General features: G+C 40.6%; 2 protein-coding genes across 3 annotated transcripts in view; both read left to right on the forward strand.

Annotated features, from left to right (window-relative positions):
* Positions 1 to 9,640, forward strand: part of LOC308312327 (FERM domain-containing protein 5-like) — a 101,707-nt gene extending 92,067 nt beyond the window's left edge. For both annotated transcript variants that reach the window (XM_080758929.1, XM_080758928.1), the window contains exon 14: positions 5,508 to 9,640. In XM_080758929.1, coding sequence (XP_080615055.1) covers positions 5,508 to 6,085 — 578 coding nt within the window. In that variant the 3' untranslated portion in view covers positions 6,086 to 9,640. The remainder of the gene's footprint in view (positions 1 to 5,507) is intronic.
* A 3,240-nt stretch (positions 9,641 to 12,880) lies between these two features.
* ctsh (cathepsin H) lies at positions 12,881 to 20,082 on the forward strand. Its single transcript, XM_080772630.1, has 12 exons — positions 12,881 to 13,008; positions 13,567 to 13,598; positions 14,682 to 14,790; positions 15,227 to 15,297; positions 15,396 to 15,500; positions 16,572 to 16,658; positions 16,802 to 16,857; positions 16,998 to 17,079; positions 17,164 to 17,232; positions 17,744 to 17,850; positions 18,587 to 18,715; positions 19,313 to 20,082. The coding sequence occupies exons 1-12, from the start codon at positions 12,933 to 12,935 to the stop codon at positions 19,386 to 19,388; spliced, it is 999 nt and encodes a 332-aa protein (XP_080628756.1). The 5' UTR covers positions 12,881 to 12,932; the 3' UTR covers positions 19,389 to 20,082.
* Positions 20,083 to 20,669: the final 587 nt, after the last annotated feature.

Consider the following 20,669-nt stretch of genomic DNA (forward strand, 5'->3'; position numbering starts at 1 on the left):
GACTTGATTGATTGACGCCTGTCAGCTCAAATCAACAATGCAACATTTTGTTTTCAGTGTTGCTGTGCACACATTTTCAGGTGGCTAGATCTTGTTGAGCTGGTCATTTTTAAAGTAGCTCTCAAGTTAAAAAAAAAGGGTGGGCACCCCTACAATAGATCTAGTAGAGTACAGAAGTCCTGATGTCAAGCCCACCACCATGGAGTCTATAGGGGTTCGAATCCACTGATGTGCATTCGGCTTGTGGAGTGAATACAACTGGTCTGTTTTGTTCTATATGAATACAACTGGCCTGTTTTCAGGGGAGGGAAGACGGGCGGGGAGGATCACATATCACTGCACATACTCCAACACTGTACCTACAGGCTAGGGCAGCACCTGTAAGAAGGGAATGTTGAGTGGTTGGAGTAGGATTAGGGCGATACGTCCTGCCGATGGGGGTTCCTCACCGGCAGGTGAGCCAGTAGGGTCAACACAAGTTGCAAGCAGTGGGAGGAATCAATTGGTATAATGACCTTGGGATACATCACTGAGGATACGTCCCAGGTGCATCCATGCAATTTTTTTTTTTGTTTTGTATATTGAAATTAAAAATAACAATGTAAGAACTGCTTTCCAAAAAAAGAAAAGAAGACATTTAAGTTATGGTTACAAAGCATCAACTGATGTTGACATTTATCCAAAGAGAAGAAAATAAAAGGCATGTACAGATTGAATACAAATCTCTGGCATCAAAATTATGACGCCACGTCTTGCAGCATTAGATTTGTTCTTTCTGTAGGAGAGTAGTATTGACATTTCTTAGTTGTTTCCATTCCAAATCTATCTATTTCTACACTTTCAGAAGTAACAATTCTACCTGTGTGTAGTCAATGTGCTTGGTTGAATATACGCACACACGCACGGTCCCACGCGCGCGCACACACACACACACACACACACACACACACACACACACACACACACACACACACACACACACACACCAGTAAATGGTAAATGGTGCATTTACCGTATATAGCACCTTTATCCAAGGCGTTTTACAATGTGCATTACATTCACCCATTAACACACACAGACGGCGGAGGAAACCATGCATCGCACCAACCTGGTCAGGAGCAATTTGGGGTTCAGTGTCTTTCTCAAGTACACAGTATACTAACTCTGGGGGAGCCTAGGATCGGACTGTTCTAGCTCCTGAGCCACTGCTGCCCCAGTGGCAACATTCACAGAATTGTTGTGCTTCACTGTATAGTGTAGGACTAAGTGTGGATTTTTCAGTGTGGCGTTCCAATGTTGCTTCAAAGGGAGTATTTGGATTGGCAGCAAGGTTTAGTCATTGGTCACAGTGAAGAGGCAGCAAGGTTCACTGATTAGTTCACAGTGAAGAGGCAGTGAGGGTCATTGATTGGTCACAGCACAGCTGTGAGGGTCAGTGATTGGTCACAGCACAGAGGTCTATTTCAGTATGTTGATCGCCATCCAGTATGTGTGGCATCGCATGCTTTGTTTCTATGGATTAGTACAGGAACTCTATGGAAAATACAGGATCAACCTCAAACTAATTGCAAAAGAACCAAACTCAGCTGATTTTGTATCTTCAATATATCCTAAATAAAGTTGCCTGAAATTGTCTGAGGGGAAAGTGTGATGAGGTCAGCACATTTGTGGCTATGGCCGTTATTAGCCCAAGGAGTGTTTTTATGCTAAACTAATGCTACTAGTTTGACACGTCACATGCTACTTAAAGCAAACGGAAATTTAGAAAATATTTGCCTTATATAGGCTATATACTGTACAGGCCATTTTCAACACTTTCCCCTCAGACAATTCCAGGCAACTTTGTTTCTGTTATTCAGGATATATTGAAGATATAAAATCAGCTGAGTTTGGTTCTTTTGCAATTAGTTTGAGGTCAAATTACATTATTACTGAATTAATTAGAGAACTACAATTCAGCTGCTCACTCATTTAAGCTCTCTTTCCCTCTCACACGTGTGCACACGCACACACATGCTCATTCATCATCTGTACTGTACTGTGTGCTAGTGCAAAGGAATTCTGACGAGGAAATGTCACCCTGCCGGTCAGGCTGGTTTTGCAGTTTGGGTTCAGGATTAGGACTTTAACCTTTTAACTTTAACCTTAATGGGTGTATTAGATTTAGGTGCCGATGCTTGCACATTATAATAATTTGACATGCTCACATCTTTCTGAGTGAGACACTCACACACAAACCGTAGGCTACATTTTGAATGAAGGCAGACAGGATTTATCTTTGGTTTGATGAAAGAACGGTTTTCATTCAATCACATCAGGCGATCGTCTCAGTACATTCATACATATTAATCATAGTGAATTCTCCACCTACAACATCTTCTGTCATAGCTTAATGTCTATTATCTATACCTTTTTGTGGCAGACTGGCAGTGTCATGCGCCAACAATACTGGCATACATTGCCAGTAACGCTCAACATGCAGCGATGAGACTCCTTTGCTATTTTCAGCACACAAACTTATCAACCCTAAAAGAATTCAGGCACCGTGTCTTTCTATTGGCTTGTAATTTTAATGCTGCTGCTCTGCAACACGTGGCTGGTTGGTAAAGTCAAGCCCTGCTCTAATAATACCTGTTTTATTGTCTGGTCAATCTGTTTCAACTGGTTTACCATACCGGTATGTAGAACAGTAGAAATATTGTTTAGAACAAATAATTGTACATATTGTGCCAGGAAACAGAGTGCTCTAAATATAAACAAGGCACTGTACACACTGCACTGTAGCAACAGTGAAACAAGCCCCATGTGTTTTCTTTGTGTGTTCTTATTTCCACTGGTAATAATATCACTACCCTGAAAATAGCCTCCAGTGTCAGGGTCATATGTGTCTCCATGGTGGGAGGACCACATACCAGCCTTGTCTCTCACTCCCTGGAAGACTGTCTGTCTTTCCGGCTGCCTGCCTAGGGGGTCTCACTGCCACAGACAGGGACAAGGACACAGCGCTGAGCCAGTTTGTGAAATAAAAACAGGGTGAGAGAGGGAGAGACTGGGTGCCTGTAGAAGACACGACAGTAGAAGTCGGACTCAAGGTTGTTCATTCTCCTTGAGCTACCATGGTGAAGTGTCTGATCCGGATCACAACCAAGGTTAATGTGCACCTGCGCATGATCAACCACTGCTTCCGCGATGTGAAGGTGCGCGTGCTGTGCCTGGGGCCCCGGCTCCTGGGGAAGGCATTGGGGTTCCTGCCTCTCCTCCCATCTCTCCCTGGGGCCTCAGGGTCAGGGGACACCTCCGGGGCCCCGTCCAGGCTAGCTGTCTCTGGTGCTGGGAATGGCTACAGCCAACCAGGTATGGATTATAGAAGCTTGAGGGATTTTGTTTTTTAATAATGCAGAATTATTGACTCAACCTTGATGATGTTTCAATAGATTCAAGATATAGATTTTATGAATAAGACATTGGATTTCATATTTTAGGGATTTTTCATACATAAATTAAAATGTATTTAAGTTAACTTTTAGTGGAATGCAACATTTTTAATTAATGAAATGTAATTTTGTCCAATCTGTATGGTAGAGTATGTTAGTATACAATATAACGTATACAATTCGGGTGGTTGTATCTTGTCTCCCTGCTCTTCTATTGAGAATGATATTTAAATTGTGTCAAAGGTCATGTGAGTCTCACCACAGGATCAAGATTCACTTTATAATAATAATAAATAATACAACTTTATTTGTATAGCACTTTCATGACATGAAATTCAGCTCAAAGTGCTTTACAGAACAATGGAGAAAAAAAAGAAAAGAAAAGCAAGGCATAAAACATTTAAATAATAGCAGTAATGCAATACAGTGAGGACATGAATAACAACAAAGAATTTAAAAGATCAACTAAAAGCAAGAGTGTAGGTCTTGAGCTGTGAATGAAGCTATAAACTGGAGTAATATGTCCTCATCTTAGTTTTAGTTAAAACTCTGGCTGCCACATTGTTTTTGTTGTATCTGTCAGTTCAAGTTGTTTTCTTTGGCAGTCCAGAAAAAAAGTGCAATGAATGAAAAACAAGGTTTTTGCATTGTCACAGGCTCTGATTTGTGCAATATTTCTAAGATTAAAACAGACAATCTTGGTAACATGAAGAATCAATTCATCACCAGGCTCTATTTTTGCTCAATGGTAAACAATTCAGTACTTGCACAGGAAACTGTTCAAATCCTGGGTAGAAGAGGAAAGTTTATATTAATGAATTAAACAAATAACATTAGTGCCTCAGTCACGAGGCCTGTATGTTTTTTACATTTAAAATATCAACATGGCTTTGTTATATAACGTCCGCATTCCGTCGACAGTCGCATGACTCAGACTACCCTGAACGCTGATAAATGATGCTAAAGGGGTACTGAAGTGCACAGTTATGTGGAATGAATGGGTTTACATGCAACTGCAAGCCTTAAGATGATCAGCTCTATTGTTAACGTAATGCAATGCAAGAGTGCGGTCTAGCAAACACCAACTCGGGACTCTGAATCGCTGCCCTCCACAGTCCACACACTCAGTATAGGAATCCACAGAGGGTTGTCCTGGGTGTACCATTAAGCGCAGCTTTACACCACAGCACTGATTAGCTACACCTGGCCTATAGGGCACTGCTCCATGGATTCGTCTATAGCATCAGGGTCTTGAGCTATACAGTGTTATATTGGCTGTCGTGCCACAGTGCATCTACGTATTGCGCTTCTTGCCTTTCCTGGCTTTGCCCTGGGTTGGCTGACTTGGCTCCCACAGTTCCGGGTGCCAGCCTATTACTTCACTCTCTGACTTTGTCTGTGATCCATGCGGGGACAATATTTCTGATGTGGTCCGTCCATATGACACCTACCGGTAATGCCATTGGTAATATTCTTGTGTAGTTCAGGGCCCTTTCCTGTTGTGCTGTGAGGGTCCATGTCTCAGCCCCACTGACTCCACTGTATCTACGAACTGCCGCCTTGTTGTCTTCTCCCATGTCTATTTCCACACTCTCCTCATCCCATGCAGGCCATGTTAACTTGTCGTAATGTCCTCCATAAAGAGCTGGCTGCATAGCAGCTGGATCTAACCATAATTATGTTAGTTAATGATGTTGTTCTTTGCTATTGTACTTGGTCTGGTTCATTGAAAATGTATGTTGTATGAATATTTTATTCATTTTATTTCTCTGTACAGTAGCCTATATGTCTACTATCCCCCAATTTTCTTTTAAACAAACAAACAATGCACTCGATGTACACACATTTGCAGTCAAGGGACAACAAGCTCAATAAGCTTACAAAGAGGTTGCAGAGGTTGCTTGCTATTTTCCCTATTCGGTATGTCTGTCTCTGTTCTCAGGCTTAATCGTTTTTCAAGTCACAAATCTTGTGATATGGGGGTCCGTGGCCAAACACAATCAATTTGGGGGTCATTGGCAAGAAAATGTTTGAGAACCACTGACACGGGTTTTTCTGTGTCTCTGTTCTCAGGTCTGGAGTCCCTCAGAGACAGTGCTCACTCCACGCCTGTCCGATCCGTTTCTCATAGTGACTTCATGCCTCGCTCCCGTGGGCAGACGGTGGATCGAGGTGAAACCGCCGCATCTGCCGTCATTTCGGACGAGACGTACTGCCCGTCGGACAGCGTACTGCCCACCCCGGTGGCAGAGCATGGCATGGAGCTGGCTGTGGCGCGCCACCTCAACGGCGCCCCCTGTAGCATTGACGAGGAGAGGCGTTCGGAGGCCAGGATGACGGCGGAGGGTCCCGGTGGCAGGAAAGCGCTGCGGCTGGGAGGAAGGAGCAAATCATCGCCCCCCGGCGATGTGGAGGAGGTGAACAAGTTCATCTTGAGCGTGTTGCGCCTCCTCCTGGTCACCGTGGGACTGTTGTTCACGCTGCTGCTGCTCCTCATCATGCTGACGGAGTCGGAGCTGGACATCACCTTCCTGAGGGACATCCGCAAGACGCCCGAGTTCCAACAGTTCCACGTGGAGTACTTCTGCCCGCTGCGGCGCTGGTTCGCCTGTAGGTTCCGCTGGATGGGGAGTCTCCTCGTCAATAAATGAAAGGACCTCCTCTGCGTGGGGGAGGGGGGCTGGACACAGGACAGGGAAGTGGGGGGAGTGGGTGGGACAGGGGTCCTGATTCAAGCCACGGACTGGGCGACTGGCCCCTGAAAGGGCCTTCTCTCCCCTGATTTATTTGTTTGTTTCTTTCTTTTCGTGACCATCACTGCGAGGACATTATTCAACAATCATGTTTTACTTTGGAAATTCAGGTCATTGAGGTACTTTATTTTTTACACATAAAAGGCAACAGGGTAATTAAACACCTAAAAGGGTCATGACAATTTGTTCAGCCACAGACAACAGTTGCCTTTATTTTTTATTAATTTGTATGTTGTAACATTAATACCAGAAAAAAGGTGGATGGGAGATATGTTTGATATGAGTGTTGGTTGCATAGTGTGACTGTAGATGAAGGATTGAGGAAGGTTTGGAGAGGGACATGGCTGGGACATGGCTCGTTGTGGGGAGAGGAAAGTGACGTGAGCAATTAAGACACTTTTTTGAATGTAAACTGTCTTTAAAGATGGTTCTGAAAGATTATTTTTCTAATGACTGTGACTGGTTCATTGTAAGGCATTAACCACTTTAGCTCCAATTGGAACCTCTCCCTCTGCTGTATAGCTCCATGATGACCTCTCACATTCTCGGGTGCCGGCAGAGTGTGACACGGTGAATATGGGCCAATATGATTGATTCGTGCTTTTTACCGCACATCGTATCCAAAACGTAAAGGTCCTCATCTCAGAGCTATACAGCGGAGAGAAAGATTCCAAATGGTGCTATAACCACTTAAACCCTATATTCTTTGCCTGGGGTCCACCAGGGTTCTGTACTGGCCACCCCAGTCGGTGGAAATATTCGATCTTGTCGTTTGGCTGTTTTCGCCGAATGTTCGCCTATTATTAAGATGTGGCAAGAATGGGGACGTAGGGTTGATGTGGTTACGCTTTCATCAGCAGTGCAATGACCATGTCACTATTCGTCTGAAGCACCAAACAACAACACCATCTTGTGTCGTCCAACGACTAGAAGTTAAGCTTTAGTGAGGATTAATCTGAAGGGACTGCTATATGTTTGCAAAATGGCAGCACAAAAAAAAGAATATTTGGAATAACTGTGTGTGTGTGCGCACACATGCGCATACAGGGCCTCTTGCGTCACCCCTTACCCATTATCTCTAAACTTATTTACCTTTTTTTTACTATTTTAAAACATTTTAAAATAGTTAGCCGATCTACATCGATACGTTGTGAGCTTGTAGATCAGCTATTTGAACTATTTCAAAAGGTTTTTCAAAATAGTAAAAAAAGAAAGAAAAAAAGGCAAAGAAGTTTAGGGGTAAGGGGTGGCGCAAGATATAGCCCACGTGTGTTTTCTGTAGTTATTTTACAATCTTGCAAAGCTAGATCTTGTAAAGGTAATGGGACGGTAGTGCTGCAGACGTGTCCGTGAGCTCTTCAAATCCCACAATTTAGACAGTAGAAGGATCTTAACATTGATGTGCAGTATTGTTTAATATTAAAAATCATGATCCTTTTCATAATGGTACATTTGTTGTTTGCCATTATGAAGTGCTGCACTCCAAACTGATTTTCTTAGCATTACACATACAAGAGTTAATTTTCTTGCTTTAGTCCCATGCTGCGTGTAGCTCAGTTAAACTAATATCTAAACTATCTGTTGTTGAATATATTGAAAACTTACTGAACTATTTTGTACAAATTAGTGTTTCTATGTTGAGAATTTTCCGTATAACCTATTTCAATGGAATTGAAATGTTATTTTTAACAGTGGATATGTAGTTTTTAGCTCCGTTGGGTCAGGTTATAGCAGCACTTGCTCATGACAGAGAAGCGAACTTAGAGATAAAGTCATGTTTACGTCCAGATGTGTTCTGTTGATCTGACATCGTCACGTCTACCAAAGAAAACCTCTGTTTGGGTTTCGGGGCAGAAGATGGAACCTTCCATAGACAGCTACCATTCTAATCTCTAGCCTTACTGTGTGTCATTTCACCACTCGCTGATGTTGTCTTAGCCAGTCAGTTAAAGGAATATCTCCATTTTAATCAAGATTTGAAATTTAAACATTTATGCAACAACTTTGGTTCTGTTTCAGTATACCAACTTTCCAGGAAGACAAGACAAGTGGCTAATTTCCATTAGCTTTGCAATTCCAGCAGATGATGTCATTGGTAGGCAGGCTTCTGAACTGTCCACAGCCCTTCTCTGAGACACAGAGTGAGTAGACAGAAATGGTCCCATCTTATATTGAACACTAGCGAGGAGAGGACCAGTTATATAAGATACGGTTGGAAATGGGTGACATGTTCCTTTAAGATGATGCTTTGATATGGTATTTTCTGTGACATCTCTCAGTGATAATTTAGCTAAGAGTGTGCAAATGTTACATGTGTACTGTGTAGTTGTGTACACTGTCACACTGTTACAATCGGATAAATGAACATTGTGTGGTACGTATTCCAACCGTGGCATACATCGCTATAACCTGTGGACACCACCAGGCATTTTGTAGACATTTTGCATTTTGTTCATGAGAACGGTGGATCTTCTGTACACAACAAGAGAGAGTAGTTCAGACATGGTGATTGGTTGGAGGTTTGGCAATAAAACACTGTCCTCCGAAGTCTGAATAGTAAACTGCATTTAAATTCCTCAAGTTTAAAATGGGCCGTTCTTTATTCCCTTAGAATCGTTTTGGTGTGTTTCTGAGAATGAGAATGGGTTTGCTGTACCGTAACTAGGTGTATTAGGCATCCCTTATATTTTATGGTTGCATTTTAGATTTGATATGTATACACTTCAAATCTTCGATGCATTTTTCAGATGGTGCTAGGTGGCTTTCAAATGACAAAAAAGGAGAAACAAAACAAAATCCAAAAATAAAATGAGATTGTGCTGTGGTTTCAAGGCATAAAACTGACATTAGTACAGTATTATGCACCTGTTCAGTCACTTAACATGTAAAACAATGCAGCATACATTTAGCAATAACTACCCAAATCACTTCTGAATATGAAGTGTATATGATGTGATAGTGTTCTCCATCTTTGCGCTAGACCCGATTTATAATTTGCTTCTATAATTTGCTTATAACAGCATCACTCAACAAAAATAGCTGGGCAGTCCCCATCATAATGTTAGCAGTTTAACCACTTTAACCCTATAGTTTATACGATTCGGAACTCACAATGGAAACATGTTCATTTCTATAAAATGTAGGCCTACACATAAATATGAGCTGTTCATTTCTGTAAAATGTTAGAATATGAGCAGTTTATTTCTACAAAATGTACACAGGAATAATGAGCTGGACTGTACGGTTGTACTGTACCTGGTCATGTGTATGGATACTGTATGTCTCAGTAAGCATGTGTTCTGCATTTTGTTACCTCTAACCAAGACTGATTATTTCCATTCACAAGACTGGTGTAGTAAATTGTCAATAAAAAATAATAATATATTCTTAAATTCTGACTGGGATTTTTCATTTGTTTGGCACAAAACAAATGTATTTAATCTCCAATGACCAATGATAAATTGTAACATTTTCTCAAGCACACCTGACAATGTTATAATAATAACATCTACAGCAGACAGTGTCACTGCCACTTCTTTGGCAGGTAAATTTAATTTTTGTTTCATTTTTTAAATACCGGTATGTGTCCTGGTAGCGGAGTCTGTGGAGCTCTCGCCTTTGGACCACAAGTTCATGGGTTCGATCCCGCGCACTGCCAACTCAGCGAATGAGTAGCACGGCTTGGTGCAGCAAGTCGTGCGGGAAGTAGCCTACTGCAGGGAGCTGATGGTAGGTGTGGTGCTCCACCTCAGCAATCCATCTCCAGGGGTCTAGCGCAGGGATACTCAAATAGATTTACCTGTGGGCCACATTACAAAAATGGCAAGGGGCCAGGGGCCAGTAGATAAAATTACGACATTAATGATACTTGATAACTTCTCTCTTTCAATTGCTTTATTTTCGCAAAATGTATCAAAGTACAATGTGCATGCACACAATATGTAAATACATAATGTGTTACATTTTCTTGCATAAACACAAAGAGCTGTTTCCATAACTGCACAAATTATTGCACATAACATGAGTAGCTGTTATAATAACATAATAACATAACATGAGTAGCTCTTTGCCTGCCTGCCTGCCTGCCTGCCTGCCTGTCTGTCTGTCTGTCCATGAGTAGTTATTTGTCTGTCTGTCAATGAGTAGCTGTCTTACTGTCTGCCTGTCTATGAGTAGCTGTCTGCCTGCCTGTCTATGAGTAGCTGTCTGTCTGCCTGCCTGTCCAATTGTCCATGAGTAGCTGTCTGTCTGCCTGTCTGAGTAGCTGTCTGCCTGCCTGCCTAATTGTCCATGAGTAGCTGTCTGTCTGCCGGTCTATGAGTAGCTGTCTGCCTGCCTGCCTAATTGTCCATGAGTAGCTGTCTGTCTGCCTGTCTATGAGTAGCTGTCTGCCTTCCTGCCTGTCCAATTGTCCATGAGTAGCTGTCTGTCTGTCTATGAGTATCTGTCTGCCTGCCTGCCCAATTGTCTATGAGTAGCTGTCTGTCTGTCTATGAGTATAGCTGTCTGCCTTCCTGCCTGTCCAATTGTCCATGAGTAGCTGTCTGTCTGTCTATGAGTAGCTGTCTGCCTTCCTGCCTGTCCAATTGTCCATGAGTAGCTGTCTGCCTGCCTGTCCAATTCTCCATGAGTAGCTGTCTGTCTGCCTGTCTATGAGTAGCTGTCTGACTGCCTGCCTGTCCAATTCTCCATGAGTAGCTGTCTGTCTGTCTGCCTGTCTATGAGTAGCTGTCTGCCTGCCTGCCAGCCAGCAAGTTGGTTATCAGAAAATAAATTGTTATGGCTGAGTAAAATAAAATACAATAAACACAATTTGCCTGAAAATAGATTACCCAGCTATGACCTTTTTCATGAAAACAAATGACTAGTGATATGGCTGACTGAGTAAAATAAAACAATCTACCTGAAAATAGATAGCTATAAGTGAAGAGCAATTTCCGCAATTTCCATTTCCGCAATTTCCTCAATTTCCATTTCCGCAATTTCCGCAATTACAGCAATTTCCATTTCCACCATTTCCGCAATTTCCGCAATTACCATTTCCGCAATTTCCGCAATTTCCATTTCCGCATTTCCGCAATTTCCGCAATTTCCATTTCCACCATTTCCGCAATTTCCGTAATTACAATTTTCGCAATTTCCGCATTTATTTCCGCAATTTCCGCAATTTCCATTTCCATTTCCAACTATTAATGGCAGCTGGGTTTCATCATTCAAATAAAATAGAATTCTGTCCGTTTAGCTATAAAATTATGTCAGGGAATAGGGATACACAGTATATGTCTTTCATTTGCATTGCATCTCCCCCCCCCCCCCCAAGCTTTTATTTTCGTTCGAGTAATAGTACAACTCTAATAGTATTACTTATAATAATGTAATTAAAGATAACTTTTTTTTAGATTTTCATTGGTGGGCCAGTCATAATGGTCCCGCGGGCCTGATGTGGCCCGCGGGCCTGAGGTTGAGTATCACTGGTCTAGCGCATTGTTACTGATACCGACAATAAGCCACTCCCGACCTACTTCTTTAAAATAACATCCAGTATCTCAGAATAAAGATATTTTATTTGAATTTATATAATCAAAGTATAATTCAAAATAAAAAATGCAATTATTGGGATGACAGTTTTACAGTTTTTCAAAAACTGTTTGTTTATATGGAATCAAAACAATATAAAGCAACAAAGTAAAAATGAACGTTTCCACATTAATACTTGTAATAGCAACATCAGCTTCTGTAAAACTGCTACAAGCATTTATATGGAATCAAAACAAATATGCAGCAACTACTTCAAACGATATAAGAAACTGAATGTCCTATCTATTTTATTGGACAGTATTGGGATGTTGATATTCCTTTTGTATTCATCTTTAGGGGCCCAAATCACGCCTTAGAAAGCAGAGTGTCTATTTCAAACACAAAGTGTTTTTTGGCTGTGAAGTGGTATTCGTTTGAGCCATCACAGAGCCGAATCAACATTTCTGTGTAAAAGGGATCACCAACCTTTTGTAGGACAGGGGCAAATTGTAGGCTTCTTTTTGCTCCACTATAAATCTTTTTAGATTATTATTTTGAAAACATGCATAATGCTGCTGCATTATAGCTCAGAGCTCAGAGCATAGAATTATATATTTTTTTATAATGTAAAAGGACTTGAGTAGACTGCATTTATGCATTGTGTTATTACAAGTTTATTATTGATAGCCTACTTTTACTTGGAAAAATCTAAATAATAACCAAATTCAACAGGACTCTGGGACCGTCCATATCTATGTCTCGGACTCACCAGAACCATCTAGAATGTATCTATATCTGTATCTGTATCTAAAGCCAAATTCTAATACCCCAAATCTCACACTCTCGCATTTGCCATTCACTTTATGCATGTGCATAACCAGCTCTATAATGTCAGTGTCTGAATGTGAATCATTGCAGTTTGTTCAGAGTTCAGGCCACGTTTTTAAAGACCTCTATGTAAGTTCATGTATGAACTATGATGAAGTCCACAATGTAGACTTTGCCATGCTGGAGTGATCGAGTGTGAGTGAGCGAGTGGTCGAGATTTTGGGTATTGGAATTTGTATCTGGGACCTCAAGAGTCATACTGTATTTACTCTACAGTCTGGGACTCACTGGCATTACCACGTGACTTCATTTGTCACGTGACCGACATAGAAGTGACTTTAGTGTTCCGCTCAGTTCAGTCAGTGCACTCCACACTGATCCACAGCCTCACTAAGGAAGAATGGTGCCGTGTGCGCTTTTAGTAGTTATAACCTTTCTACACACAGTTAACTTAACACCACTCACTTCATTTAAAGGTAAGTCAAGCTGATAATTTATTGTCTAGTATTAGAGTTTCTGTTGCTTTAAAATGGATTTAATTGAACCAAAAGTTGACTTCAGATGAACCTGTTTATGGCCAATTGTTTAGCGACGAAGTTGCACGTTCAAGTTCAAACCATGGCGAAACTTTACTATAGTCTATACTAGGGTCTCTTTTGGCGGAGTTGTGACTATCAAGGAACTGTTTTTCTTTCATTGATTTGTTCACCAACGCAATGAAATCTGTAGTGTTAATTGAAGAATGATAGTCTTTCTTTTTCAGCCCGTCTCTTCAGCTCTTTTTAAAGCAAAATATACAATTGTACAGGCTTTAGTATTTGTAGCCTGCCCTATACAATATTCTAAATAGTGTTACAGTCTGCTGTGTTTTTTGTTTCATCACTTCCCATTTTGTTTTTTGTTTATCCTGTGGTGTAGGTGTAGTACTATAGTAGGCCGCTATCCTCTCTCCTGAATGGAAATGTATAATTAACTAATGTCCTACCAATGATTTCAGTTAGTAATGATAAAACGTTTTCCTCCTGTCCTATTAGAGGAGTACCTTTTCAGAGAATGGATATCACAGGTATGTATGTGTACACATGACATTACACAATAATGAATAGACACGTTCACTTTGAATCTTTAAAAGTACACTGAGGAAGTCTGATGGAAAATGGTGGACCAATCAATCAATCAATCAATCAATCAGACAGACGCCAAAGTGGGTAAAATTACAAAAAGGCCATAGGCTTGTTTCCATTTTGAAACAATTTAAAACATTCAACAATCACAATAAGATTTTTTTTTAAATTATTATTATTGGTGCATTACACAGAATCAACAAGTAGCATATAGACTTTACTCAAGATAACCGAGAAATAAGCTAGAAATGATACTTATCATATAAGTATCTATAGGATATATTCCATATACGATATGCACAAGGCTGGTATAACAGCATAGGCGTTGTGTTTGTGTGCAAGACTGACACAGTGTGTCAGTTTGTACATTAGTGCATATTGTATATTGTACATTCACTTGTATATTGTAGCCTACTGTCCTGGAGGCGTGGGGATGGGGGGAGGTTTATACCAGACTGTGAAGTGCATTCCTGTATGTATTATGTTCCCTTGTACTGTATATTATATACATTATGTGATTGGTTCATGACCCCCAAAATCATCATTTACGGTATATTGTTCTCCACTACAACTCAGGAGCTAATTTTGCAATTTTTCTCCACTACTCCAACTCTACTACACAATACTTTATAGTTACTAGTTACTTTGTAGATTTTGATAACTATCACAAAAACATACATTAACCACTTCAAAATATATTTCGCTTCTCGCCCTTAAGGCGTCTTACTGGTTTACTGTGTTACTATTACTACTAGAATAATGCGTCATTGTAGGCTATACAGTAGGCTTGGCACTACGCTGCACCAGCTGGGTGTACGTTCAAAATAATGCATGGTTAGTGTAAACTAAAATCAATCTTACATCTATGGTGCAACCAAACATACACAGTTGTAGTATTTTAATATAATATTTGAATAGTTTAAAACATAATTTACAGTAGATGTTTTTTTGTTTTTTCCCCCCAGCACAATTTAGGCTACTGTAATATTCTGAATGAACTCTCTGTTTCACCATTCTATATGCAGCACAACAAAGTGTATGCCTTTAAGGAGGAGTACTACCACCGCCTGCACATATTCACAGAGAATAGGAAGACCATCGATCATCATAATGCCGGGAACCACTCCTATACAAGTAAGAACCCATAGGACTACTCTTATACAAGTAACAACCCATAGGACTAGTCCTATACAAGTAAGAACCCATAGGACTAGTCCTATACAAGTCCATAGAATATATAGAACCGACAGGACCACTCTTATACAAGTTCATGTAGTGTATTTGCTTGTTCTGTGCTAATGTGCATTATCAGCTAATATATATTGTTTCAGATACAGTTAACTGTGGATATATATGAGTACAGTATGGTACTCCACCTCTACATGATTTTCAGTGTTGTTCCACTGTGCATAAGTATTATAAATATAGTATGGTAATATAGTATAATATAGTATAGTACTGACTGAATGAGACATGCGGGAACTAAATTGATCTCTTGATCTGATCTTTTCCATTAGTTATGAATGTAATATACAGTATATGGTAACAGTTTTTTCTTTTGCTTTCTTAGTGGGGCTGAATCAGTTTTCTGACATGTCCTTTGGAGAATTCCGGAAATCCTTCCTTTTGAGAGAGCCACAGGTACATAATTCTTAGATTTGGCACTGGTCTATTGAGACGAAAGCTGTTTTAATCGTTAATTGAAGTTCATGAGTTTGTAATTCTGTTGTTTTCCACAGAACTGCTCGGCCACCAAAGGGAATCACATGAGCAGCAGTGGGCCTTACCCTGAGGCTGTGGACTGGAGGAAGAAGGGAAACTTTGTGTCTCCAGTGAAGTATCAGGTATCTGATCGTCTCCACTTCAATAACACTTGATGCCAATAGTGCACTGGTTGTCAATGTGGGGTACAGGACTCCTTGAGGCAGGTTCCAAATGGACCCTTACAGGTCTGTAACTTAAGAGTGTACAGATTTCTACACTCCCAGAGCTCTCTATCAGCCTCTGTTTCTAAACATCTCCTGCAGTATAGTGTATGTATTTTCTCTTCTGTCAGAACTCTATTAAATGAAACTGATAACTGAAACTAGGAGTTATGTGGGTCCTTAAATTAAAACAAGTTTGAGAACCACCGCAATGGTGGATAAACTCATAATATACTGTAGTAGCCTAACTACTGTAGTATTTGTGACTACTGCCACCTGCTGGTATAGAGATGTATTTACTGTAACTCAAGACAGAACTGTACCACTGACTAGCTGACTGTCAGCTGTGTGCTCCAGGGTACATGACCCAAAGAAAATGTTCAGTGACCGTTGTCACAGTTAGATCTCACAGGCCAGCTTGCCGTAACAGAACCTTATGACCACAGCAAAAACAATGTATTTACTCCCACCTGGAGGATGAATTCAGTTGATATAATGTAGTTTAGATATCCTTACAGGGCTTTCTGGATTGATACCTAAAACATAAAAAATAATGACATCACAGTGAATTAAGTTTAAAAAGATCACAACTCACTTTTTTATTGCTCTCTATAAATATATTTATTAGCCACATTCTGATCATTGGGATTGAATCATTGCTAATAAATATATGGTGAAAAACCAGGGAATGTCTGCACAAGGAACTGCTCTCCTGTCTTTTCAAGTCCATGTAGGGCTTCATCAAGTCCATGGGCAAAACGTTGTTCACTTTTGGTTAAACAAATAAAACATGCGGGTGAGCTGTTTATCGTGTGTGAACATTTTTCTTCACTTGATTATTTTGGAGTCCAGAAACGTGTTTAAAGGTGGGGAAGTGCATATCCCACCTTTGTTTTTTCATAATAATGAACCTATACCTAATGGTATACCAGAATAGCAGTGAAAAGACATTGCTGCAGGCTGTGTGTTGACTTCTGTTTGGTTCTTCAGGGTCACTGTGGGAGCTGTTGGACCTTCTCCACTACCGGCTGTCTGGAGTCCGTCACTGCCATCGCTACCGGGAAGCTGTTACTTCTGGTGAGAGCTGCGCAAATGTACAACGTCAATGCTTTTGTTTGGCGACCAAATCCAGCCATTGATAATCGAATGTGCTACGCCTACACCCATACCATACTACAGTACGTTTAAAGGTATTTACATTTTTATTTTTTATTTTTCAGTCTGAACAGCAGTTGGTAGACTGTGCACAGGACTTCAACAACCATGGTTGCATGGGGTTAGTAACAATGATGAAATCCCATAATCATGCATGTTATCAACCAATTTAACAATAACAAACTCACAAGTATTATAGTCTTTAATAAATATAAATTGTGACCACAACTATCATGTAATGAGCATACTGGTTTGTTACAGCGGACTGCCCAGCCAGGCGTTTGAATATATCAAGTACAACAGAGGACTTATGACTGAACTTGACTATCCATACACAGGCCATGTATGTTTTTTAGTGTGACAAATCCTGCACTTGCCTGTTCTATTTCTATTTCTTGATGAATGACTTTTGTCCTTCCTATTTTAGGATGGCATTTGTAGTTTCAAGCCTAAGCTGGCAGCTGCTTTTGTCAAAGAAGTTGTCAACATAACAAGTGTGAGTACATAACACCCTGCCCCCAACATTCTGAAAACATCCAGTAAATAGCTTTGTACAGTATAAATTACTTTTATCATCAATATTGAATTTCATATAGTAGACTGTAGAGAGGCCTCCAGAGCAGTTGTTTAAATATTTTACTGGATTACGATCAATGAATGATTATAAAGAATGTGGGCTAAATTAAAATAGCAGACCGGCAAGCTCACAACAGGTCACAATTTTAACCTACATTCGCAAGATTAAATCGATTAGGTTAATTGCCAATCCCTAGTGTTATCTCTCAATATCGGGTATGCACATGCACAAGTGAGTGGCAAATGAGTTTAATGTTGCTTAACGTCATTTAATGCAATCAGATGGGACTTTTCTGTTTGGATGTATGGGCTGGGCTGTCACGGCCAGAAAGTTGTTATGATGATGATGTCACAGTCATACACATACTCTATATTTCTGACTGAGCCATTAATCGTCATCGAATGACATTTGTGTATTCCTGAAAGGACAGTATGATGAAATGGAGATGGTTGATGCCGTGGCCAGACTGAACCCTGTAAGTTTTGGCTACCAGGTCACGGCTGATTTCATGCACTACAAGGAGGGTGTCTATAGTAGGTGAGTGAAGACTGAAGAGTCTCTTATTATTGCACTATCATTTATGATCACAACTAGGCATTGGTCAGAGCACAGATACATTTGCATCAATGGTCGTATTAAGCCGGTAATTGAGGTTTTTGACTGTTATTTTATGAAAAAAAAATCAGAATTCCCTCTGGACACTCATAAATAAATAAATAAATAAAAGCACTGCAATTTATCATCATTATAACGCAAACATTTTCAAATAAATCTGTTCCTTTGCCCATACAGTAGCTTGCAGTGATGTAACCCATTGGTTCTAAAACAATTTCTATATATACTGTAAGTATTTGGCCACAGACCCCCATTTGAAAATAATTTGTGCCAGGGACACATTAAATCCATCCATCCAACTTCAACCGCTTATCCGTCGTCGGGTCGCGGGGACAACAACTCCACGAGAGTGTTCCAGACGTCCCTTTCCAGAGCAATTAGTTAGTGACTTCCTTCTGGGGGATCCCGAGACGTTCCAAGGCCAGTGAGTCGATGTGCTTCCTCCAACTGCACCTTGGTCTGCCCCGGGGTCTCCTCCCAGTGAGACATGCCTCGAGGACCTCCCTAGGGAGACGCCTGAGAGGCATCCTAACCAATATGTTGGTTAGGATGCCTACTATTTGATTAATCCAAAAAGTAATCGATAGAATACCGTAATTGCTAAGAAAATTATAGAAAGTGTTTGCCCTGAATCATCAGCATTGTCCTCTCTCTATAGCACTCACTGTAAGAACGACACAGAGTCAGTAAACCATGCAGTTCTGGCTGTGGGTTACGCCACAGATGACAGTGCTACACCATACTGGATAGTGAAGAACTCATGGGGCACAGGCTGGGGAATGGATGGGTAAATATAAATACACTTTACACACTGTGTGTGTGTGTGTGTGTGTGTGTGTGTGTGTGTGTGTGTGTGTGTGTGTGTGTGTGTGTGTGTGTGTGTGTGTGTGTGTGTGTGAGAGACTACAGTATACTCGTGAGGGCCAAAGGTCGCCACAAGTATTGTATAAATTGAGAAATAGACGTGTACATCTGTAGATGTGTACAGAATTTTTAGGTTAGTTTAGGTTTACAATTAGGATTCTGATTATGATGTGGATTAATTGAATACTTAGTGGTACGATTTAAATTATACTAAAATGATAACTTAAAAAACCCTGAAGGCTTGTTTCCATTGTGGTCCTATTCATGTCATGTTTTCAATTAATCAAGTCATGTAGTTATAAAAAAAATATTATTATGAATTTATAGAGGGACAGACAGTAGGCTGACAGGAAATGGGGAGAGAGAGAGGACATGCAGTAAAGGCTGTTGGGATCGGGAGTCGAACCCGCGGCACACTGCCTGACTGGATTACCAGCCGCAAGGTGCCTGGACCACTGAGCCCTGTGGCCTGGGCCTCTCCTTTTTTAAATTTAGAATTTGTTGTGTTTTCTTCACTCAGATACTTTCTGATTGAGCGAGGGAGGAATATGTGTGGCCTGGCGGCGTGTTCCTCCTACCCCCTGCCTCTGGTTTGAGCTACAACAATACAACCAAACAACAAGAAGAAGAAGACGACGCCAGGATTACTTCACCCTAAAGCCCTAACCACACCAAACTCCTTGGGTCCAAACGGTTGCAAGGAGTTGCATGGTGACCCTTTGGTGTGGTTTGGGCCATTGAATTCCCTGCGTTGAATCACTTGGAACGACATGCGTCAACGTGCAACAAGACATATCACACCGCTGAGACAACGCTAAAACCGTCTCGACCCTTTGGTGTGGTTAGGGTTTAAGCGTAATCTATAATCTAATCTAGTGTGTGAAAAATGGCTGATCTGAAAGCTATTTTTGCCACGTGGCATGTATTATGTGCACTATTCATGATTTTAATTTTATCACCCTGTAAATAGGACTGTAATTCTTAAGATGCTTTCTGGAAGTACCTTTTTTTTAACAATGTTTAAATCATATTTTTATGTTGCAGAGTTTTATAAGAATAATACTGTACTATAGCTGGAAATGTTGAGGAAATAAATAAATATGGAAGTGGAAGAAATTAATTTAAATCAATTTCCAGGTTTGTTTTCATAACAGTGTTGTATATTTTTATTTTTGGATCGCATCCCATACTTACGGAATAATCCCTTTTGAAAATGTATTCCGAAAAACAAATATAATGCTGATTTTTATTTTATGGGATTTAAACAAGGCACGTTGATCTGGAAACACAGGACATCTGCCTGAACATTTTTAATGTTTTTTTTGTGACTTTCGCCTTTATTTTATATAAGTAGATCGATAGTCTTTCTCGTATTTTTATAGATAGAAAGATATGGATGAATGGATGTAGAGAGAGATGAGATGGAGAGATGGATTCAATAACATTATTACTATAAGTGCCTCATCATCGTCATCTGTGTCATTGTTCTGTTATTACAGGTATTTGTTATTCAATTGGATGTTTAGAGGTGGGTCACTATAACGCGGCCCCTTTTGTGCCCATATATGGAGCTGGGTGATTGCTGATGCAAGACTCCATATTTGGACGTATAGCGGGACAGACACACACACATACACACAGACAGACATGATCTGCTAGGTCTCATAGTAAGTGCTCACTGTATTCGCAACCACGCCACTGTTTTTGTTTCACCAGACCTCCCCAGACCGGCTAGACCGGTCATCGTCCCCCCCACCAGGACCAATGGTTGAAATCCACTGCTCCTTCATTGGTTGTTTTTTTTTAAAGTTTGAGCCTTCCCCTTTTGGAATCCCTTGGTCATCCATATCAGCCAATGGGGGCGAGGTTCCTGTGCG

This window comes from Protomyctophum bolini (assembly GCF_963924005.1).
Source record: "Protomyctophum bolini genome assembly, chromosome: 1".
In the NCBI taxonomy this organism is placed as follows: Eukaryota; Metazoa; Chordata; class Actinopteri; order Myctophiformes; family Myctophidae; genus Protomyctophum; species Protomyctophum bolini.